Here is a 25,361-nt window from a genome sequence, read left to right as displayed (position 1 = left end):
TATTTCGCTTGCTCGAGAGGTGTGAGACAAGGGGATCCTCTCTCGCCAATTCTTTTTGGCATTGCGGAGGACGTGCTCAGCCACCTTTTTATAAATTGTGTCAATTCACGACATCTTGCTCCTATGGATTTCAGCCGTGGTGCTCATTTTCCCACTCATCTTTTTTATGCCGATGACATCTTGATCTTCTGCAAAGCCTCCATCAGGAATGCTCGTAAAATAAAGGAAATTTTGGATCTGTACGGTGAAATTTCTGGGCAGAATTGTAATACTTTAAAGTCCAATATTTTCTTTTCTAACGGGGTCGTCAACAACATGCGAGTGGGTATTAGGCGTGAACTTGGGTTTCCCATGGGCACGCTCCCGGTTTTGTATCTTGGTGTTCCTTTATTCACTGGCCGCATTCGTGCCTCTTATTTTGCCGCTATACATGATAAAATTGTGAATAAATTCTCCCGTTGGAAAGGTATGCATCTCTCTATGGCTGGGCGCATTTGCTTGGTTCGTTCGGTAATACAAAGTTCCGTGACTCACTCTATGATGATTTACCGTTGGCCGAAATCCTTGATTTATAACCTGGATAAATGTTGCCGTAACTTTATCTGGTCAGGTAGTGTGGATATTAAACCTTCCTGTTCGGTGAACTGGACGCGAGTTTGTGCTCCTCGTGTGGAGGGTGGTCTTGGAGTTCGTTCCTTCTCTGCTATGAATAGCAGTTTCCTTATGAAGATGGCCTGGAGGATCATTCATGGTCAGGAGTATGGTCCTTCAATTTTAAAAACTCGATACCTGACCAAGTTTGGCTATGCTAAAAATCATCTGGCTTCTTCGCCGTTCTGGACAAGCGTCAAGCAACATGTTGATGATCTGGTGGATAACTCGTTTGCTTACATTGGGACGGGTATGAATACGTATTTCTGGAAAGATGATTGGTTGGGTTACAAGTTGATTGATAAGCTTCGAATTCCACCGTTTATTCATGATTTTTTGAATCAAGCTGTGGAAGATTATTACTATGATGGTATTTGGCATTTCACGGCGGAGTTTGTTATTAACTTTCCGGACGTGGTGGTGGACATTCTTTTACTCCCTATCGGTGAGGAGGGAGATTGTAGATTGTGGAAGTCCTCGGTCAATGGTAATGTCACGGCGGCCCTTGCCTACGCTACTCAAGGACATCATTTTCCTAAGGTTAGATGGGGAAGTTGGATATGGGAGAAGTTCATCCCGGAACGGCGCTCGCTGCTTTGCTGGCGTCTTATTCACAGACGACTGCCAACTGTTGATTGTTTGATGACGAGAGGTATGATGGGGCCGAATAGATGTGCGGTTTGTGGTGTGGCGGAGGAAAGCATAAACCATCTGTTTTGGGAATGTGGTTCTATTCAACCTATTTGGAGAGAGTTCATGGCTTGGTTTAACAAAGATTATTCTCATTTTCTTGATATTCATTGCGTTCTTGTTGCTGCTTGGAATGAGAATTTTAGCTCTCAAGTTCTTTCTTTTTGGAAAGCTGGCATCATTAATTTACTTTGGAAGATCTGGGACTGTCGCAACAATATCATTTTCAATGAGAAGAGTTTTCTTAGTCAGATGATTACGGGGTTCCTTAAAGTCATGTTTAAGGAAATGGATTTGAATTTTAAAAAGCTTGGCAACACGTCTAACTCCTGGTCGGACTATCTGGCCATGCGTAGTATTGGAGTGGCGACTAGGGCGGCTCCCCCTCCCATCATGATCGAGGTTCATTGGTGGCCACCTGTTGGCCAATGGATAAAAGTTAATACTGATGGGTCGGCCTTAGGAGCACCTGGAACGATTGCCGCTGGTGGGGTTTTTCGTGATAAATGGGGATGGGTTCGCGGTTGCTTTCATTACAAAGGTGGTGTTGGTTTCGCCTTCGAAGCGGAACTCTTAGCGATCATGTATGCAGTTGCTATTGCCCACAGCAGAGGATGGATCTTCCTTTGGATCGAATCGGATTCCTCTTATATTGTTAACCTTCTTCACTCTCGATCCGAAGATGTTCCGTGGCGTTTTTTAGCTACTTGGAAAAGTACCCTTCGGTTTCTTTTGGACTTTCGCTTACAAATTTCTCATATTTACAGGGAAGGCAACTCGGCAGCTGATATCATGGCAAACCAGGCCCGTTCGGAGGGATGGTGGCCCCATGCCATTGAAGAGATTAAATATGTTGTTGCAACTGATATGTCGACTCACAGTCGAGTCCGGATTAAGTATTAATTTGGGTTTTGGTTCAGTGTTTTGTAGCACTTCTGGCGGGCGTGTGACTCGGAAAAAGGGGCCTTTGTTTCCTTTCTTGCCGAGCGTTGCTGGATGTTTGGTATTTTGATGAGAAACTGGAGCAGGCCTTTTAGCAAACAGATGGTGTTCGTTGTTCTCGGTTTTTTGATAAACAAGTGGAGCAGAACTTTTAACAAACAGGTGGTGAATTTTCTGAGAAGCCTTTTTGGTCTTTATGGCGAGAGAGGTGCGTTTTCCGTGAGCATTTCCACTGTTTTTGTCACTTTAATGGAGCAGATCTTTGACCTCGCTAGTTTGGTGAGGTCAACTTTTTTGTTTTTGGCGAGCTTTGGGCTTTTCTCCTTGAGGTTGGGTGGCGATGGTCTTCTGGATCTGCTGTTTTGCCTGCTGGTGTTCGGCGATTGTGATGGGGGCCTTTCGTCGAGCACTTGGCGTCTGCTCTGGGCGGTTGCTGCTTGCCCGTTTTTGGAGCTCTGTTTCGGATTGGCGGCAAACTTGGATTTGGCGACGCATTGCGCGGTTCGCCTCAAGTCTTATTCTGCGCGGGTTGCGTTGAACTGGAGTTTGTTCCGGTCGTTTGGAGGTTTTTTGTGCTGTCATGAGCTTCTCGCCCAGAGTTGTCATGGCTGCTGCTGATCGTTGTTGTGATGCTTGGCTGGAGTCCGTGCTGTTCCACGATTTCTGCCGAGCTGCGGTCTGCTGGGTTGCTGCTCAATGCGGCAATGGTGACTCCGTCTCCCTCCTTCGCAGATATGGAGTCCTTTGGGATGGTGGCGCGTTACCTTCTTGTAAGCCAGCGGCGACGGCATCTAACCGGCCGTATGGCTACTACTTGTTGGATAGCGTGCTTCCGTTCCATGAGTTCATGGCGACGGCATATAACCGGCCGTGTAGCTCTTTTTGGTATGGTGCGTTCTCTCCTTGTGAGACCAAGGCGACGGCATATAACCGGCCTTTTCGGTCTTGCTTTTCGGTAAGGCGCTGCCTCTTTGTGAGCTCACGGCGACGGCATCTAACCGGCCGTGTAGCTCCGCTGTGTGGTATGGGTTTTTTGGTTGGTTTCACGGCGACGGCGTCTAACCGGCTGTGTTTCTTGGTTTTTTTGTTTTGTGTTTGTTTTTTGTTGGCTTTTAGGCGACGGCGTCTAACCGGCCTTTGGCCTTTGTTTTGTTTTCTTGGGTGGAGAGCCGGGTTTGTTTGGGGACGATGGTTAGGCCGGAGTTCTGGAAACTTTCCCTTCCGCTCTCTCCCTTTTCCGTTTTTGTCTTTTAGACGGGTACTCTTTTTCCTTTTTGCGGTTTTTCCCACTGGGTTTTCTGCAAAAAGGTTTTAATGAGGCTCGGCCCTTAGTCTGCTTTTCTTGTGCTTTCAAGGGTTTTCTAGGTTTTTTCTTTTTTCCTTTTTTAATAAAATCGCATTTTAATAATAACCTTCGATTTTAATTCAAAAATAAATAAATATTATTTTTTGTGTCAGTCTTTCACTTGTTCCAACAATAATTTGACCGATTTCAATCTTTAATTCATGACATTGATGTTTTTCTTACACTTTAACAACTTTTGTCATAGATGTGTAAGACCTTTTGCGGAAAACAATGCACATCCATCACAATCTATGAGCATTTTCGGCAGTTCACACATTTAGGGCATGGAGTGCTTTACATAGTAAGAGAGGGCATTTTTCAAATTTTGCATAAGAGAATGGGCACTTTAAATTTCGCCTCTTTAAAATTTATACATACATACATATATTTATATATATATATATATATATATTAGCTATAAAAAATTAAAAATTTTGTAATTATAGGTAGTAATAATTGACATAGTTCAATATTATATTATATATTTATGTATGGTCTTATAATTGGTTGATTCTATTAAAACAATAATGAATCTTTTGCAAATAACATATTTAGTGTTAGATTAAATTAACATACTATCATTTATGTGTTACTGATTAAAATATTATATATATATATATATATATATATATATATAACTATAGACTTTTCGTAATACATTATGATTATTCAGTCAATTTGTAAATTTTAATTTTTGAAAATTGATTTTATAAAATATTAAAGCTTTTATTTTGTTAGTGTACCATTCTATTTTGAATTAATTGTCTATAAATCCAAAATGCTTTAAGAATTCTGAAATTACACATTTTTTTTTCTTCAGATCCATGACCTTCTAATTTTTGTGGTATAACCATAAATATTGTACAAAATTAAATAATTTAAAATTTTTGTGTCATATTTATTTTTTCTCCAATTTAATTATATATGTATATTAATTAATTTTGACTATAACTACACGATGTACAAATCTAGTTATTTTGAAAATATAATAGCATTACTTAACATCAACTGCGTTTTGAAGCATTAAACTATTAGCCCACGTTTGGTTAGACATTTTGGAGGATGGAAATGGATTCAATTAATTGAATCCATTACTTGTTGTTTGATTTGGGTAATGAGTTAACCATTACCCTTACTTGAGGTATCTCAATCACCCAATTTGTTACCCCTCAAAATAGAGGGAAAGCAAAAGAAAGGGAATTCCTTATTAGTGATTCATTTTCATTGTTAAACCAAACACTCAATAAAAGTAATAGTTTTTGTTACCATTCCTTTCCATTATTTGATTACATCCCCTTTCCATTTCTTTACTTGAATCAAACGAGAGACAAAAGCCGTAATATGTATTTATATTAATATAGGAAAAAAAAGGTTCTCCGAATTCAATCATTATATAATACGGTTTGAGATTCCTTGTCTCCCCTTAATTTTAGGTCCAACGTGGCTTCATAAGAGATTTTTATTTTAAATCTCTGCAATTGTAGAGACTTTAACATAAATTTAAACAGGAAATTCTCTTCAGTATAGAAATCTCAAACTAAACATAGAATTTTTTTTAATAATTATCATACTTTCTTTATTTCTGTTTACTTTTTTTTATTCTCATTTTTATCTTTTTTGTTTCTAAAAAAATATTCAATATACATATCAAATTAAAGATCGTGTCAAGAGCATGTAAATAATAGATTTAAACTAAGAAATTCATACAAGCCCGAAGTTTTAAAATTAAATATTTTTCTCTCATCTCTCATCTCTCTCATTTTTTACACAATATAAATTTTATTGTATTTGTAAATATTATATATACATGTAATATTTGATTCATGAAATTCTAAGACTTGGTGAAATAAAATCAATATAATTATTCAAAAAGTATATGGTTTCTAATACTCCCTCCGTCCCATTGGAAGTGGTGCACTTCTTTTGGGCACGAGATTTAAGGAGAATAAAATTGTAGTGTAAAGGTGTGTAAATGTGTGTGGGGCCACATTGTTTGTAGTGTAAAATTATTACCAAAAAAGGAAATGCACCACTTTCGGTGGGACAACCCAAAAAGGTATACGCACCACTTTCGGTGGGACGGAGGGAGTATTATAATTTACTTTAAACATATGTTACAATTTTTATGTTTCAATAATATTCACAATCTTAAATTTGAATCTAAATTAGAAAAACGATTATAAATGAGCATGGGTAATAACTGGGTATTATTATACGAGTTCGGGTTGAGAACAAGTTGTAAAATTATTTTTTAATTATATTTGAGATTGGTATGGGTTTATAAATTGTAAATTGGTTCAAACATTAATCGATATGATTAGATATTCTTTTTTTACTTTTTAAATCTTAATTTTGTTATTTAGTTTATTTATATTAATATTTACTTTGTAATGTCGATTTGTTATTGTGACAGATAATCAATTAGTGTAACAATATATTTTTATAAATTCAAATAGGTTCAAGTAAACAGCGTGTATAATACACATGTTTGAGATTAGAATTAATAGTAAAATCACTTTTAAATGGTTTATGACGGGTACATGTATTTATATAATCTAGACGGAGTTTGAGTAGTTGAACTCTAGCCTTTTTATTCTAATTGTAAATCATAAATAATTTAGAATATCACATGTATTAAGTTTGACAAATAAATGAGATTTTCAAAATAAATAATTTTTTATGGTACCACTTTTCGATTTTAGTGATAGTAAATGTTTAGAATTATTAAAATATTACTTAATATAAACATCAAATTAAATAAACTATTTCATATTAATATAACATTGTAATACATTTTCAAGAGAGTTCTTGTAATCAGTCATTCTGATTGTATGATCTCTATTTACTCTCTTCTTCGATTCAATGCTTGTGAAGGTTGAGCTCGAATTGATCTTTCAATGTAGCTTTTACATTGATGATTGAATCGGATTTTCTCTCTCTCTCTTTTCCCCCACTTCTTGGGGTGTCCTCCTGAGCTATTTATAGACAGCTATAAAGAATAGATCCGTTGGTGGAGATCTCTTCTTCAAATCCTGCCGTTGTGAGATAACGTCTTAATCTGCTCAGGTTCTCTGTCTTCATTTCTCTTTGATGGATGGAGAAATGGTCTTCTTGTCCTTTGGTACGGATGCTGCAGGCATTTACACAAGAGAGGAAATTCCATCTTTTAAAGTCAATGCTTCTGACTTCTGCAACATGTCTTGGAGGTTATCCACGTGGCCTTCCCTTCTTCAGTTGAGGCGAATGCCATGACTCGTAGATTCCTCAATTGCTTCTGATACAGTTTCCTTCAGTTGGGAGCTTTCAGTTGAGTCTGCATCTCTTAGTGTGTTCTAGACTTGTGCATAGCCTTCAGTCGAGCAAGTCTTCAGTTGAGCTTACATCTTCAGTTATTATTGCATTCAATGTCCAGTCTAGCTGTTCAAGAAACTCAAACAATTAAGAGTATTAACACCACTTCAGCTAGAGTGTGCCTTTCAGTGGTTTTGGTATCATCAAAACATAAGGGTTAGATCTATCATTTCATTTCTCAACATCATGAATAAATTAGCATCACAATAAAACACACACACACACACACACACACATATATATATATATATATATATATAATATTTATTAATAGTTACTTCATACGTCCATTACAAATGTCCCATTACTTTTGGACACGAAAAATAAAAAATGTGTAATTAGTAGATAAAGTGGGTTGATGAAAATTATTTAAATATTAGGTATAGAGAGAGAATATGTTGCTAAAAAATGAATGAGACATTTCTAATGAGACATCCCATTATGAAAAGTGAGACATTTGTAATAGGACGGAGGGAGTATTATTTTTATTTTCATTTTCGTGAATTTACTAGATTTTAATATTTACTAATTTCTATTACAATTAACATGCACAAATTATTTAATAGCATCATATCACAATTAGCACCCCATGCCGCTAGGGTTGCCATGTCGTCAACCCAACAGGTTCTTTCGAAGCCTGTGGAGCCTTTGGCGATGGTCTTGCACCCCATGCCGCTGCATGCTGATCACCAGCAGCCGAGGGCTGTGGAAAACCCTAGCACGACGAAAGGGTGAAATTTGGAGTCGCCTGATACGAATGCTAGGCGTGGTCCGCCGCCAAGCAAAGCTAAACCGACGGTAACTTCTTTTGCAGACACTCTCAAATCTAAGGCGGGTCGCCCCGCCGATATTCCTGCTCATGATTATATAGTTCTCAAGCCAACGGTGGAAGATGATCGCCCAAGCCTAACTCTATCCCCAGCCTTTTATCAGAGGCAGATTCGTTCGTTTCAATACGCCCTGCATGGAAGTCTGTTCCTTCGTAAATGAGATACACCGAGATTTGCCGGAGACCTTCACTCTGAACTAGACAGATTATGGAAGCCTTCTCTCCCTTGGGAGGTTATTCCTCTTGGCAAATGTTATTTCACCTTAAAGTTTTCCTCTTAAGAGGATCAAGCGACTGCTTTCTCTAAAGCTTCTTGGCGTTTGAGTACTGGAATTCTTCATCTTCAGGCTTGGGTGCCCAACTTCAGTCCCAACAAAGTTACCACATTTTCAGCTCAGGTTTGGCTTCGTATTTTTAACCTTCCGCATGAGTACTGGCATCGCGAGGTTCTCACTGGCATTGCTAGGCAAGTTGGTACTCCTATCATTATTGATGGTATTTCTGCTAGAGGCTCTGTTTTTGCTAGAGTGCTTGTGAAAATGAATGTTGCTTTAGAGATTCCTGAGTTTTTGGATGTGAAATGTGATGGGGAAATATTTGAGATTGAATTTGGTTATGAGAATTTGCCATATTTCTATTGTCTTTGCTCTTCTATTAGCCACGCTACTGATGACTGCAGGAAGAACTCTGAAATGGAACCCTCTTCCCCAGCCAACAATCCAGGGGAACAAGGTCAGAAGTCTGGCGGCATTAGGGGGAAAACAGGAAATCTAGGGGAGGTTCTGTTGATTTATGGCGTCAGGTTCCAAAACTCCCTGAGGGGACTCACCACGCTTCTGTTTCTGAAGGCTATAACAACGTTGGGGTTCAGCCCAAACACGATGGATCGAACACCACACCAACTGTTGGAGTCTCTATTTCCAATGCGTTTGCTATCCTTGGAGTAGAGGATCACACGGACAATCCTGAGGGGAGTCGGTCCTCTCTTAGTTATTCTCCGATTCAAGTTGTTGCTATTGCTTCTCCAACCCGACAATTGGCGGATACAACTACTGTTTTTGATACACAAATTGTTACTGTCAGTCCAGATCTAGCTTTGGTTGTGATGCTAGGAAAGGCGACGATGGAGGATCCCCCCATAACTCGCGGCCGAGGGCGTCCGAAGGGGGCTACCACGAAGGGGAAGGTTTCTAATTCTTCTATCAAGCATTGGCTCCAGCGTATAATCAAGAATGGTATGTCTTCGGATTTTTAAAAAGCAGCTGGTCGTGCTGCTGGTGCCGCGTTGCAGGGCGCCGTTCTGGACATCCCATCGCCGGTGGAGTTCTTCAATAAAGTGCAACATGCTAAGTCCGAAGGCGCGATTCTGCATAATTTTGTGGTCCACTTGTATTCCGACGCAGCTCGAGCTATGTCGGACGTGGTTTCTAAAAGATGGGGAAATATGTTGGATGACGAAGATTCTTTTGATGGGGAAGACACTCTAAAATCATTCTCCTAGTCTTGGTTTGTTTGTTTTTCGGTTACCCATAGTTTCTTGCGGGTGCTTTCTCTTATTTTGTTTTTTCTTGTCGGGCATTTTTTATTCATTTTTAATAAAATTTCTATTTCAACATCATATCACAATTAGAATTATATGTAAACATTTATAAATAATAAAAAATATTGATTGTTTTATGCTTTTGTAACGTCTTTATTAATTGATTGATTAATAAGCATTAATATTAATTAGAATATGCCATCTTCTTAATTATAATTTATATTTAAGAAAATATAAAATAGAGAATAATTGTAAATAAAGGAGAATTCAGAGATTTTGAAATTGTGAGATTATGTAGTGCCACATAGACAAACCTTGTTTTCTTGTATATTATTCACTCCGTTCCATTGATAATGACTCATTACTGTTCGACACGATTATTAAGAAGGAAAGTGATTTAATGGCAAAAGTGATAGAAAGTGGTGGAGCCCACAACTTTTTATGAGAGAATGTATTTCCTTTTTTGGAACAAGTTATTATCAATGAAACAGACGAAAAATAAAAGTGAGCTATTACCAATAGGACAGATGGAATATTATACTCCCTCCGTCCCACCGAAGTTGGTGCGTATTCCTTTTTGTGCCGTCCCAACAAAGTTGATGCGTTTCCTTTTTTGGCAAAATTTAGGCAATTTAAAATATTAATTAACACAACTAATTGCACCCCTTATTTTTCCTTAATCATCACACCTCTCAACTCTTGCTCTTTCTCTCAACTCTTAACTCTCTCTCTCACACACCGTCGTCACCCAAACCCCTTTCTTCTTCAGCCAACAACCACACAGGGTGGCGCCCCTTCTTCAATTCGAATCTCCAGTGGTTCAACGACGACAAGCTGCCACCACCACCTCCCTCTTCCTCACTAAATCGTGCCGCCGCGATTCATCTTCGGTGAAGAACCGCTGACTACCCTCTATCTCCTTTATCTCTATCGTCCTCGCCTAACCCTCATCCTATGGGTTCCCTTCGTCTCCGAGCAACAACGGTGAGACCGCCACCGTCTAGAGCCCAGGCCGCAAATCTCTCTTCTTCCCTTTGTTCGGTCGGACTCTCCTCGTCTCCGACCTCTCTTGCTCCAACTCTAAACGGCAAAAGAGTCACCGCCAATCGAAGCCCTAAATCCCCAATCCACACTCTTCCACGACGAAATCACGATTCACCGACCAGACGACCCTCCATCTACCCTCATCTCCCCCGCCTGTTGCTAAATCCCCAAATCCCCAAACTCCCTCCTTGATTCTCGCCGACGACGACGCCACCCACATGCTGCCGCCTCCTTCCTTGGTGATGGCGAAGGCGCCGCTGCCTCTGACCTTCTTCATTTTCAATTGTAAAAGATTGGATGAATAAATGTATTGTGGGACCTGAAATATTTAGATTTTATACTTAAAACTAATTTAAAATCACTAACTATTTAAATAACTACTTAATCATATATTTATAAATATATTTAAGTAACTAAATATTACCTTCTTAATTTTCGCGCCGAAAAGAAATGTCTCATCTTTGGCGGAACGAAGGGAGTATAAGTTTTCTAACTAATAAAGTAAAGTTTTCTAACTAAGAAAGTAAGAATTTTCTACAATTTTTTTTAATTGAGAAATTTATACTTTTTGTGATTTGAGCATTAGTTCAAGAATTGAAATTACATACTAGGAGACAGAAGATGACTACTTCGGTGTTTCTATAGAGAAAGGGAGAGCACCCTGATTCATATTTCATCCGATCGACCATTACTTTTCCATTATTTTCATTTTTTAAATTTTTTTAATGTGACGTTCGACGACTTTGGAAAAAGTACGCCGATAAACATGGTCTAATGTCCAGTAGGTAATGTAATAATGTTTCCTTTCACTTACGAAAACGAAATGGAGTACTTAAATAAATGCACTGTAAAACAATAAATATAATGTTTTTTTGAAAAAACAATAAATATTAGAAAAAAATCGGTTTTTTGAAAATTCAGATTACAGACATGGGGAGACGTAAGTCACTTTGATGACATAAATTCCGATTCCTTGTAGTAATAAAATTTGCATCATCCCAATCCAACAAAGTGGCGAAAATTCCACTATCTTTGCAGTGCAATTAACCTCGCAAAATTCGAAAAATTGTTTCTTTATTTTCGAATTGAATTCTTTAATCTTTATCTTCTTGGAATTCTGTCCAGTAGCATTATTCCACAGAAATGGCTCAAACAGTGGGAGACGCGCAGCCGAGTTCGCGAGCCAAGCCGACGATACAGGTGCCGCCACGTGGCTCGGTGGGCTTCCTCTACGCAAACGGGTCGGGCCCTGGGTTCAGCCCGGGGCCGATGACCCTGGTGTCTAGCTTCTTCCCGGAGCAGAGCCCGTTCTCCTTCTCTCAGCTCTTGGCCGGAGCCATGGCGTCGCCGCTCGCCGCAAAGCCGGGGTTTCCCTCCGCCTATGATTCCTGGAAGGATGGGAAAGAAAAGAGTATTTGTGATGCTGGGAGTAATAGTGAGGCCGGAGTTGGGCGGAAGTGGGATAGACCTGTGAATTTGGTGGTACCGCCGCCGCCGCAGCTGCAGGTGGAGAGTATGGGTATGAGTCCTCTGTTCATGGTGCCGCCTGGGCTTAGTCCGTCGGGATTAATGTCGCCGCTTCAGGTATCCGTCGAATTTAGCTCTTGCAATTCTGATTGATGCATATAATTGTTTCTGAATTTTGGGTTTGGGTGTGAATTTAAGCCCTAGAATGAAATGAAATGAAATGAAATTTCATTAAGAAAAAGAACAGAAAAAGCAATAAAACACCTGAAACTCTTGGGCACGTTTACTTTTCTCGATTGATAACATTCACGATATAGTATTTTTATGGTAATTATTATGATTTTCCAATCCTACCTTATACATGGGATGTGAATCAAACAAAATTAGCTAAATGATAGAGCCCACAAGCCAAAAACATAGGGCCAAGCATCATTTAATCCGTTCCGGCCAAAACCAAAGGAAGAAGAGTATTCGTCTAAGTTACAATACTAGTGAAAAAATAATAGACAGGTAGTCCTGCCGAACTAAGGGAGCGTTTACTTTGAAGGATTAGCCTTGATAGATAAAAATAGTAAGGCTAATCCCTTGTTTACTTTGATGGATTGAAACTTCGGGATATCCCAGATATCCCAAGGTCCTTGATTATTTTTGTCATTTAAGCTAGTTTTGCTTGATTGTTATCCCACTGAAAGAGTGAGACTAGAGAAATCCTACTCTTGATGATAAAAATACTAATCATGCAAAGTAAATGCCCCTACAATATCTTGATGAGCTCGAGTCCACCAACCATCTTAGGCGCTGCCATCTTATTAGCTACATAGTTCCCTTCACGTAAAATGTGAGGCACCCTAAACGCCATATGCTCAAGGAGGCGTATAGTGTGAATTTCCCCAGCACGCTATTCACGATCTAATTCAAACTCTAGTACTGTTGTGATCAGTTTTGTCTGGAAATTTGAGTTCATGTTTCTTGCTTGTGCTATTGCTATTGCAATTGTGACTCTTGTTTTAGCCAACTTGCCCATTTGATTGTGCCTATAGATCTAGAGCTGAATATTTCGATAGTTTGTTGTCATTTGGGGGGAATTTATTGATCTATGGATATGCATTCATGATAATACTTGTGGTTTTTGTTTGTCATGTATAAGAATAGGCTGCACAGGTATTTTTGATGTCATTCAAGTTATGTCCTAATATAGGTAATGTTAAGAATCAATATCATTCTCTCTTGATTGTAGTAAGTTTGATGGGTAAAATATTTTGTCGGTACAGTGGTATCTAGTTTTGCAATCTGGATGCTACGAGTAATGGCTTCTTTAATTTCACGCAGAGCCCCTTCGGTATGTCCCACCAGCAAGCCCTGGCACACGTTACTGCTCAGGCGGCATTGTCTCACTCTATCATGCATATGCAAGAAGAATTTCAGCATTCTTCATCTGCAGAGGCCATAGTAAACCATTCTTCCTCAGCAAAGACGGAAGCTCTGACACAGCAGAAAAATCCTTCGCCTCTTCATCTTGAGAATACAAAGAAAGAGCTGGCTGAAGTTTCCCAATCTAGTAAAGCCGCTGCTGGTGATAAACCGGCAAATGATGGTTACAACTGGAGAAAATACGGGCAGAAGCATGTCAAGGCAAGTGAATGCCCTAGAAGCTACTACAAATGTACCCATCCAAATTGTCCTGTCAAGAAGAAGGTCGAACGATCTTTAAATGGCCATATATCTGAGATTACGTATAAAGGGCAGCACAACCACGATCCTCCTAAACCCACTAAAAGGGAAAAAGATAGTTCTGTTTTGGATACATCAACAAACTCCCAGGCCAATTCTGTTCTCGCTTCTGAGGATCAGACCGAAACTGAAAGGTTAAATGAGAACCAAAATTTTGCCACAACTTCTCAGCAGTCATTTGATCCTTATGCAGTTGCTAATCATAAAAAAGATGTTAAAGAGGCTGCAATAGTAGTAGATGAGGGTGATGCTGATGAACCAGCTGCCAAAAGAAGGTAAAAATAATGTCTTCCCCTATTCTTGTTTTTTCCCTATCCCTATCTATCATATCATATCATCTAAAGAAAACACACTTCCTTGGAGTTGCAGAATCCTGGATATTGGTCAATCTGTACCAGCTTCGTCGCATCAAGCAGTTCCAGACTCGAAAATTGTCTTGCAGACGAGAAGTGAAGTTGATCTTCTAGATGATGGGTACAAATGGAGAAAATACGGGCAGAAAGTGGTAAAGGGGAATCCTCATCCAAGGTAAACTGGTAATTAATTTGGAAAAATATTATGTGCTTGCTCTCATAAAAAAAATTCCAGTCACCTTGATTCTTTAAACAAATTAAAGAACTGGGAAACGAACATGCACTGAGCATTGACAAACTTTGAAGCTCTTCACTGTAATCTGGAATCTTAGGGGGCGTTTACTTTTTGTGGTAGGATGGATAGATAAAGATAATCGAAGCTAATCTATCATTTACTTTAATGTATTGCATAATTTTGAGCTTGTTTGAACATCTTATCCTTGAAATACTCAATCCTATATTTTGTCAATCTATCATAACACTCAAAGTAAGCGCCCCCTTACTGCATTGATGTCTGAATGAGAACTTTAGGGCATGTTGGCCTTTCACTTTTTAAAACAGATCACCTAGATTTGATTGACAATACATATGATGAGTATATTTAGGTGGCATTTGGTTTGAGTGATGGAATATGATTGATAAAATAATTCAATTTAATCAAATGTTTGGTTTGCATGATTCGGCCCGGACTCTAATAATCCAATTGGATGATTATTTATCACCCCGGAGTTGAGTTTATTATTTAATCATCACCATCCAATATTCCAATCTATAATTCAAAATTTCAAAATAGCCTCAACAAAATTATTATTGGAGTGTTGATGTAATTTTGGAGTTGCAATATCATTATCCACTGGGTGTGTGCTGGCGTTAGCAAGAGAATAAAAAGTCGGTTTAACTTTTTTCTGATTTCACCGATTTCTTAATTATGAATTTGTCAATTTTGATATATTTTTTTTGTCCTTTTATGGGTAGTTGGTTGGTAGGAGTTTGCAGCTGCAGATTTCGAGTTTTATGATTTTTTTCTTTGAATTTCAATTCTGTGAGGGCTTGAATTTGTTTTTTTTATTTTCTGAATTATTTAATTTTTGCAATTTCATTTGCCGATTGATATTTCTGTCCCCTGTTTTGCTTTGTGTGTTTACAACTTTACATGAAGTAATTATGCATGGTTTGGATTTTTATTGAATAGATTGGAAATTTGGGTGATATTCCCTTTTTCCTGTTCTATGGAATGATATCTATGAAATTTAATACTCACTCTGTCTACGAAAAGTGTGGTGTGATTTGGAGGCACGAGTTTTAATAAATAATCCAGGATGCATATAAAGTGGAGAAAGAGAATCCATCAAAATTGATTTGTTAGACAATTAATAAATGGTTTATAAGATGATTTTTTGTAAATATTGAGTGTGAATAAGGTTGAAAATATAAAATATGTGTACCAAAATCGAAAAACCACACTTATTGTGGACAAACCAAAATAGTGAAAATATCATACTTTTTGTGGATGGAGGGAGAATAAAAGAATAAAACATTCACATATCTTTACATGTTTATAGCAAAACACTTTGTTTGGGTTCATCAAGGGTCGGTAGAGTGGTTAATATTGCCAAAGGTCTTCGGTGCGCGGTCTTTAAATTTCTTTGTTTAATTGATAATTTATCAAAAATAAAATAAAAATTAATAATAATAATAATAATAATAATAATAATATAGTAGTAGTAGTAGTAGTAGTAGTAGTATGTGTTTGCAAATTGAAGGAAAATGGATCGAAAGGGTAATCTTGGTATTCTTCAACTTATCCTACACTATAATCAATCAATCCAAACACAAATTTAAATAATCCAATCTTAATAGTATATTCCATCAATCTTATTATCTCATCCACCAAACCAAATGCTCTTCAAAGGATTACATGATCAAATAAGCTCAAAATTGTTGGATCCATCAAATTATTTGCCTATCAAACACCCTGTGTTCTATTGATGGTTAAGTATGTCATAGTCTAGAAGTAAAACATAGTTGTGTGTGCAGGAGTTACTACAGATGTACGTATGCAGGGTGTAATGTACGTAAACATGTGGAGAGGGCTTCAGCAGATCCAAAATCAGTGATTACGACGTACGAGGGCAAGCATAATCATGACATCCCGATAGGGAAGCATGGCAGCAGCCATGGAGCAGCGACTCAGCATCCGAAAACACAGAAGGTGGCGGCGGTATCAAAGGACATTTCGGAAATTGGTTATGGGAACAAAGACCAAATACCAACAACTTTACAGCTCAAAGAAGAACAAATCGCAGCGTGATATGCCCAGCACGACTATATGTAGCTTTTGCATCATCTTCAACCCTGTTTAGTAGGATGACGAAAGAAGAGTCGCGATGCAGCAAGACCAAATCTTCCCCTATACTGTAAGATACATAAAAGTTAATAGTTGTATGTGGCTTGTAATTTTGTACTTGTGTTCAATATTAAACAAGAATGTGATAAATGTCAATAATATTGGATTGTGAGGGTTTAATTAACTACGGTGTTATTCTGTCAATAATAGTATATATCAGCTGTTATTCTGTGTGCGCGCGTGTGTGAATGTAAACATTTTTTCCCTCATTTCTTTTTATGCTATTCCTTGTGAACCATAGGGAAAAATGCACAGAGAAAGATTACTATTCTTCCACAATGGTTGATCTTATTCTGTATATTCTTGGTTTGCACCTGCTAATTGGGTTCATTCATTGATTAACTGGTGTCCAAATCCTAAAATCTTTTGTTAGGCTTAAATTTTTATGTTTCAAATGGGTTTTCATTTCTATATTTTCTGTTCTTTTGGTTTGGATATATCTGTCATATTTTCTGATCGACTTCTATTTTTTATTCTTATTTTGATACCATATCAAAATACCGATTAAATCCATATCACGATTGACTTGAACTTGAGATCTTTTATCTAGAGTTGGCAATTCAACACGAAATTTATGGATTGACCTGAATAGATAAACAACGCGAGAGGATTAAGATTGAAAATTTTCAGTTTGATAAAATTTTAGCCCAAATAGCTCGACAACTCGATAGGGTTGGCTTAAAAATGGCCAGAGGTTTATAGGGCTGGCCTGAAAATAGTCCGATTATATGAAATTTTTCATGTTATTTTGTTTTTCAACTTTATTACTTTGCTTTTGAGAGTTAGTATAAGAAGATTTTCTTCCAAAGGTTTGTGAAATTTATTTTGATTCAATATTCGAAAGCTATACTCATTATTTTCCTTATTTAAGTCAATATTGACATTTCACTTATTTATACATGTAATTGTTTATTATAAGGGTTAGTTACTCCAAAAACCATGAACTTTGGGTCAATTTTCAAACTTGCCATGATTTTTTTTTAATAAAAAATTCCTTAAATTTAATGTGTTAAACAATTTTTTCATGACTTTTAAGAATCCCCAAACTGAGTGCTGACGTGGCACCTTTTAAGTGATCTGAAAAGTGGCATGGTGTCGCCGGTGGTGAATCAAAACGATGTCGTTTAGTTGGGGGTTCGTTTTGAGCCCGAACCCCTCTCTCTCTCAGTTGGTGGTCGAGCACGCCGGAAAGAAGGTTTTCCGTCTCTGTAGGTCACCATTTTCGCCGGAGTGCAGATTTTCTCTCTCCTCTAGCCTTTGCGATTTTCAGATGGTGATGAAGATTTAAAAAACCCTAGACATTTTATACGGATCTGGTGTGGTGGAGGAAGGCAGCGGAGGGGGCGGCAGAGGGTGGCGGATCTGCGGGGGTAGGGTTGGGGGAAGAGGAAGGCGGCGGATCTAGTGTGGTGGTGGGGGAAGGCAACGGAGGGGGTTGCGTGAAGAGGTAGCCGACGGATCTGGTGATGGTGGTGGGAGAGGGCGGTGAAGAAAGAGGTGTGGTGGTGGAGAAGGGCAGCGGCAGAGGCAGAGGCAGAGGGCGGCAGATCCATGATTTTTTTTTTCCATGTGTCAATTTTCAGTCATAGCAGGCGCCATGTCAGCTCGTAATTGCCATGTCAGCTCGAAGCTTCATCGAAGCAAAAAGCATGGAAAAATTGTTCAATCCCTTAAATTCAAGGAATTTTTTATTAAAAAAAATTCATGGAAAGTTTGGAAATGAACTCAAAGTTCATGTTTTTTGGCGTAATTAACCCTTATTATAAATATAAAATCATCACGAATATTAGTTAATTCATTTATAAATTTTTCAAGCTCAACTAGCCCGACAAGCTAGCCCGAAATCCAATTTAAAGTTAGGATAGAATAGCCCGCAAATCGATAAAATTGATCCGTAACCTGATGAGTTAACTCGATTTACATCTCTAATTCTATCATTAGGCCAACATACAAACTTAATTATTTTCTATATTTTCAATATAACATTTGATCAACCGAATATACAAACAATATATAGAAAACTTCCAGTTTTAACTCATAAGTATGTTTCCAATATAATGCATTAGTTAATCCGATACTAAATTCAGATTAATTTGATAAAATGAGGACCTAAATGATGCATATTGCATGCAAGAAAAAAGAGAAATACCAATTTGGAATTTTTTTATTTTCATCATCTAAGTGTGAATTTTATCCACCATGAGTGCTTTCGAGCACTATTTTCATAAAGGAAAATATTATCCCAAGCTTTGACATAGTCATAATAGTTATAATATGGAATCCCTTGAAAGTTTTCAAGTTTTCTGGATTGAAAAAGTGGAAGACCCCAATTTGAGGCGGGAAGAATTCTCTTAATAATGAGTTTGGAGAATGCAATATATATATATATATATATATATATATATATGATACCCTAAAAAAAGTATATATATGATGAAATAAGCCAAATGACCGATCTTGATTGTTAATTGGCCGGATTTAGATGGCAATTGTCTGTTTTCAGAATAATAATTTTTATCATCATCTTATCTTTCACCTTAATTATTGTATTATATAGTATACATAAGTAATTATAGTATCGTCCAATATTAAAGCTCACATACATAAGTAATCCAGAAATAGTACGGTATAACAGAATTTGCAACAAAGCTTAACAATGATTGGACAAACGAAAAATGCCAATGAATATCGGCCTTTCCCCCTCCGCACACAACGCGAAGAAGAAACAACAAAAATGGACACCAAACATTTCTCGATTCTCCTTGCTTCCACACTCTCACACGCGCACACTCTCTCTCTCCTCCGCACCTTCTCAAGAGAAATTTAATTTACAAAGCTCATATATATATATATCCTTGAGGATCAAGGAATCTGATGTTGTAAGGGGTGCTGAATGTGAATTGTTTTACACTCGCACCCCTTCCAACATCCGACCCGTTTGCCCATCCGGGTGGATCCGAATACAGGCGGTGTCGGGTGCCGGTGGATGGGCATAGCGGGTCATGGGTTGCATTAGCTCAAAGAGTGCAAGCTCCGAGTCTCCCGAATACCAACGCCGTTCATCATCATCAGCCTCGTCTCGGCGGCGGAGGAGCAATGGCCGGCGGCGCTCGTCGTCTCTGCTGCACAGCACCATGTCGTACGGGCCGCTGGAGGGAATAAAGGAGGAGCCGGAGAAGGAGGAAGGGCTGGAGGAGGAAGAGGATGAGGTGCACCTCCAAGTGAGGAAGGACGGGAGTTCAAAGGGAGCTTCTTCTTCGTCGTCTCATAAGAAGGCGGCTCTTTTCGGCTTCAGGTTTGGGAGGTTGACGGAAGGAGAGCAGGTGGCGGCGGGGTGGCCGTCGTGGCTCTCCGCCGCTGCGGGGGAAGCCATTCAAGGATGGCTGCCTTTGAGATCAGACTCTTTCAAAAGATTAGAAAAGGTACGTACAATTTTAGATCGTTGTATGTACAGTCAAAATTCTTAAAATTAAAATAAGTCGTTGTATGTACAGTCAAAATTCAGATGGGATCCTTGTCCCTAATTCTATGCTTATATTAATAAGACCATTAATGAAATTTTAATTATTAAATTAGATGTCAAACTTAATCGTAAACAATTAAATATAAAATCAAAAACTAAATTTAAGAGGTAAAGTGGAGGCTCTCCCACTACTATGCAGGATGACTCTTAAATAGTAAGGACCACCATTTAAGAGTCAAGCCTGACTCTCCACTATAGATGCTCTAAAGCTATTATGGCTGGTGAAATCGAGATGGGATTCTCGTTTCAAACTCTGTCCCCTTGTCTTGTTTGCGTCTCACTATTAACTTCATTATTAATATTTATTATAAAATAAATAAATAATACTCCATCCGTCCACTATTTCTTGACCCATTTCATAGTGACATGGGTTTTAAGAAATAGGTGGAGTTAGTGGAATGATGGTCCCACATTATTGTGAGTGAAAAAGTTACAAAAACTAGAATGAGTCAAAAATTGATGGACGGACCAAAATGACATAATAGGTCAAGAATTGGTAGACAGAGTGAGTATAATAAATTTATAGTTAAAAAGGTTATACTATATCTTAATTTTGCAATAATAATTCGAATAATCATTTTTAACTAAAAAATATAGATTAAATATAAAAATTAATATAAGTATAAACCCTAATTGAATTAGTGAATTTAAACTAAAGGGTTATTAGCCTGTAAATACACGAACTTTTTATATTTTTTGAAATTTAACATGATTTTTATTTTTAACCCTAATTGAATTAGTGATTTTTTTTTTAGTTTTGACATCGACCAGAAAAAATTCTAATTTACTATTAACGTGAAGGCCGGTATACCATGTCATTCACTCTCTAATCAAAATAATGAATCAAATTACTCTATTCAAGTGCATATTTCGTAGTCCACGTCATGTATTCCGGCCGCCACCTCAACAATAAATAGAGTTTTTTCATGTCGATGTCAAAAATCAGAAAAAATGCTAAGTTCCTGTATTTATGGGCTAAAAATAAAAGTCATGTTAAATTTCAGAAAATATAAAAAGTTGATGTATTTATATGCTAATAACCCTAAACTAAATAACAATATATTGAAATGAGAACTAAAATATAAATCTACGTACTGCATCCATCCCTCAAAAGTTTGATGATGAAATCATGTATAAAAATAATGATTAAAGGATTGTAATTGTAAAATTGACAGTGGATCACATACAAAAATAAAAAAATAAAAATATTTGAGCAAATTTTTTGGGACACCAAAGAAAGAAAATTGGGGCAAACTTTGAGTAGGACACATCAAAATTAGAATAGAGGATCGTAGATCGGCAAAATAACCATAACTAATTAATATGGACCAATGGTGAGTTTAGGAAACATGATGTTTCAATTGAGGGATTCATTTAGGTACGACTACGAATTTTTAAGTGAAACTTGATGATCAAAACTAGGTAGATTTGACATACTTAATTTAATTGTGATTTTGTGATATGTGAAAAATGGTTGGGGTTGGAAATATTTCAGATTGGACAAGGCACATACAGCGAGGTGTATCGGGCGCGCAATGTGGAAAGCGGAAGAATCGTTGCAGTGAAGAAGGTGCGATTCGACAGTTTCCAAGCGGACAGCGTGAGATTCATGGCTCGTGAGATTCGGATCCTGCGCAGGCTGGACCATCCCAACGTGATGAAGCTCGAGGGAATCATCGCCTCTAAATTATCTACTCACGTATACCTTGTCTTCGACTACATGGAGCATGACCTTGCTGGCCTCGTATCCTGCCCCGACATCAAATTCACCGACTCGCAGATCAAATGCTACATGAAGCAGCTGTTGAGCGGATTGGAGCACTGCCACTCGCGGGGAATACTGCATCGCGACATCAAGACCTCCAACATCCTAGTCAACAATCAAGGCGTTTTGAAAATCGCGGATTTTGGTCTTGCAAACTTCGCCAAACCTAAGAAGCAGCAGCCCCTGACGAGCCGCGTGGTGACGCTCTGGTACCGCCCCCCGGAGCTCCTCCTGGGCGCCACCAGCTACGGGGAGGCCGTCGATCTCTGGAGCGTTGGCTGCGTTTTCGCTGAGCTTTTCGTCGGAAGGCCTCTCCTTAAGGGCAGAACCGAGGTGGAGCAATTGCACAAAATCTTCAAACTTTGTGGCACTCCGCCAGATGAGTATTGGAGGAGTTCCAAACTTCCTCTAGCTCAAATGTTTAGACCGCAGCAATCCTATGAGTCAACGCTTCATGAGAGATGTAGAGACTTTCCAAAAGGTGCGGTTGGGCTTATAGACACGTTTCTTTCGTTTGAACCGCACAAACGTGGCACTGCTTCTTCTGCGCTCGCCTCAAAGGTACTCGATCAACCATTGATTCAGGTTTATCAAAATCATATATTTATATGCACATTTGTCTCTTTCAGTACTTCTATACGAAGCCATATGCATGCGATCCATCAAGCTTGCCTAAGTACCCGCCTAACAAAGAGATGGATGCCAAATATCGCGAAGATGCAAAAAGGTCACATATTTTAATTTCCTTCTTATAAAAATGCAATATAATGTGTTAATGCTAGAGTGTTTCTTTCAGGAGGAAAGCTGGTGCTACTTCTAGACTACCAATGAAAATCCGTGACCTAGAAGGATCAAGCGAGGTTTTTCTCTAGCTCTCTCTCTCTCTCTAGCTCTCTCTCTCTCTCTCTCTCTCTCTCTCTGAGTGTTTCTTATATATTGTTGATGATGAAGGAGAGTGAGGGTAGGAGGCATGGAATGAGTGGAAGGCGAAGAAGTGGGCGGACGTCATTGCAATACGACACAATGTCGGAGGCATCGCGAATGACACAGGAATCACAAACATCTCACATATCCACCACTAAATCGGTGCCCATCCAACCATCCACCACTGATTTCGTGTGGTCTAAAAGAGGAACGTCCAGCCGCCAAATATACCCCAATCGTTTCGAATCGTTAGATCAGTCTGCGTCGTCTCAGGATTACGAGCCTCAAGGATTTTCCGCGGTAACCCAATCCACTATATAATCTTAATTAAGTGTTGATCATAATTTTTTTTCTATTAAAAATTCAATCCATGTCCCTCTCTATAAAACCTGGCTACAGAATCATGAGTCGCCTCAAAAAAATCTTAGTTTTTAGTCTCACCCAATAATTAAAGAATGTGTTTTGGATTGAAATAGGATAGTAGCAATACGAGGAAGAAGAGCAAGGTGACATTCTCAGGGCCGATTGTGTATATGTCGGAACAACACGAAAATCTTGGCGGATCACATTTCTCTAAAGGTAGCAACGATTATAATTTAAGATTAATAATGGGAAATGAGTTGAATTAAAGAAACTGATGATATTGCTACAATTTGTGCAGATGTGTGATGACAAGATTCTAAGTGACGAAACGCTCATCACAAAGCTTTGTGCCTCGGTTTTGGTTGACCCTCCCAATATGGCGATATTTAATTAATTTCTAACTCTAGATTTTTGGCGTAGAGTATATGCATCTAAATATACATATACAGAGGAACAGAGGAGGCGTACGGAGAGGCACAAAGCAACCATCTTTAGTTTCCCATTGCCATTGTAAGAGAGAAACATCCCAATAGCCAAAGCCGAATCCAATTATTTTTTCTCCCCCTTTTGCCTTGTGAATCCACTTTTTTTTTGTTTCTTCTTTTTTCTTTTGTTTTTCTCTTTTCCTCATAGTGTATATTTTGGATTGTGTTTGTTAATATCTTAATTTTTTTCATGTTCAATAGTTTTTTTGTTTTCTTCTTTTGTTTATTTACTATTCCAGCTTTTACATTCCATACAACACACACGTTCACACTTGATTCACATCGTATATACTCCCTCCTTCCACCAAATGACTACCAATATTTCTTTTTTTATCTGTCCACGAAATGAGTATCCATTTTCTTTTTTAGCAAGTGTACCCCACACAATTATTTAATTAATACCTTCAAAAAGTGGGATCCTTATTTTATTCACACTACACTTAATATATTTCTTAAAACTTGTGCCGTCCACAAATGAGAACTCATTTCGTAGTACAAAACTAATTAAGTCAGACAAGTCTAAACTTGCTCTCTGTTAAATTCCTCCAAATGAGTTATTAAAGCTTTTATCGACGTCTTGAAACCTTGAAAAATTAATAGATCACTTTTGACTCCTTAAAAGGTATGGATTCCTAAAATGACAATAGTTTATTGAAGCTATTTGTAGCACTTACCATTAGACTTGATGTCCATCGTTTGTTTAGGAAATATCGAGGGCGTCAACAAATATGCCAACGTATTTTTCTTCTTGCGTTCACCACAACTCAGCATTTGATTTCTAGAACCACGGATAGGGATGGCAATCGGGGTACGACGGATATGGATAGTAACTATACATATTTATACCCGCGAATTAAATGGATAGTAAATTTTAATCACAAAACTATCCGTGAATATCAAATGCTACTCAAGCCCGCTACTCGCGGATACCAACTATCCGTCAACCTGCTATCCGTCGGGTATCTGCCACCCTCTATCCGTTGGATACCCGCCACCTGCTATTCAACGGATACCCGTGAAACATAATTTAAATATAAATTTATAACAAATTTAATACAAAAATAAAATAAAAAATCACCACAAATTAGGGTTTATGTAGTGTTTGGGCCTTAGGGATTAGATTGTGTTTGGGCTTTTTTTCATATATGATATGTTGGCACATATCTGAAATGTATATTCAAGCCCATAGTTTTAGAATATTTTGTGGGTATTTCACGGGTAATTGACGGGTATTTTCGCGGACATTTTTCGCGGGTATGGATAATAAGTATCCAAACTCATACCCACAAACTAAATGGATAGTGAATTGTAACCACGAAATTATCCGTGGATATCAAATGCCTCTCAAATCCATTCTATTAGGGTCGGATTTTCGCGGATATCCGTTACCCGCGAGTAAATTGTCATCCCTAACCACGGATCCAACGCTACTAGAAAATGTGCTCCTAAACGATCGAAATTTCGATTGCTAAAACCTTAAAAATGGTCATTAAAATATTTAACGATCGAATTAATGATCGTTTCAAGGCGTCCTGATTTGGACCGTTGTTCTTGGTATTAACAATCGTTTTTTCTGTCGTAGATTTTGACGATCATTTTAAAAAAAATTAATGACCATTTTCTCGATCATTATAATTTAAGAATTGATCGGATTTTGAGAACATTATGATCGTTTATTTTAATATTAAAGATCGAAATTATGGTTGTTAATTAGCGACCGCAATTTCGATCATTAAATTTATTTTTGACCGTATTTCTTTTAATATAACGATCGAAAAAACCATCATTTCACCGTTATTTTTTTAATTATATTAAAAAAATTACTTTGTTAACAATCAATTTTTCGATCGTTAATTTTTTATTTTATTTCCTATCTCTAATAACAATATTAGAAATGTAACAAAATAGAAAGGTACCAAAGTCATAAATTCATAGGACAAAATATGAAGGG

The 25,361-nt window shown here is 37.9% G+C and overlaps 2 protein-coding genes across 4 annotated transcripts; both read left to right on the top strand.

Moving 5' to 3' along the window:
* The first annotated feature begins 11,222 nt into the window (after window positions 1-11,222).
* LOC130988749 (probable WRKY transcription factor 4) lies at window positions 11,223-16,474 on the top strand. Of its 2 annotated transcripts, none has more exons than XM_057912693.1 (4): window positions 11,223-11,976; window positions 13,189-13,865; window positions 13,960-14,118; window positions 15,981-16,474. In XM_057912693.1, exons 1-4 carry the CDS (start codon window positions 11,536-11,538, stop codon window positions 16,252-16,254), a joined length of 1,551 nt encoding a protein of 516 aa, XP_057768676.1. In that variant the 5' UTR covers window positions 11,223-11,535; the 3' UTR covers window positions 16,255-16,474. The 2 variants fall into 2 exon arrangements, with proteins under 2 accessions (XP_057768676.1, XP_057768677.1); XM_057912694.1 differs by having other exon boundaries at window positions 11,261-11,976; window positions 16,007-16,474.
* A 2,461-nt stretch (window positions 16,475-18,935) lies between these two features.
* LOC130988748 (protein IMPAIRED IN BABA-INDUCED STERILITY 1-like) lies at window positions 18,936-23,608 on the top strand. Of its 2 annotated transcripts, XR_009090196.1 has the most exons (8): window positions 18,936-19,772; window positions 21,369-22,199; window positions 22,268-22,365; window positions 22,435-22,498; window positions 22,590-22,862; window positions 23,039-23,141; window positions 23,224-23,346; window positions 23,385-23,608. XR_009090196.1 is itself a non-coding variant. In XM_057912692.1 (7 exons), exons 1-7 carry the CDS (start codon window positions 19,353-19,355, stop codon window positions 23,229-23,231), a joined length of 1,797 nt encoding a protein of 598 aa, XP_057768675.1. In that variant the 5' UTR covers window positions 18,936-19,352; the 3' UTR covers window positions 23,232-23,608. The 2 variants fall into 2 exon arrangements, 1 of the variants encoding a protein (XP_057768675.1); XM_057912692.1 differs by having other exon boundaries at window positions 23,224-23,608.
* Window positions 23,609-25,361: the final 1,753 nt, after the last annotated feature.

This window comes from Salvia miltiorrhiza, chromosome 6 (genome assembly GCF_028751815.1).
Source record: "Salvia miltiorrhiza cultivar Shanhuang (shh) chromosome 6, IMPLAD_Smil_shh, whole genome shotgun sequence".
Classification (NCBI taxonomy): domain Eukaryota; kingdom Viridiplantae; phylum Streptophyta; class Magnoliopsida; order Lamiales; family Lamiaceae; genus Salvia; species Salvia miltiorrhiza.
The sequence above is the reverse complement of the archived record's forward strand: the minus strand, read 5'-3'. Positions and strand labels throughout refer to the sequence as shown.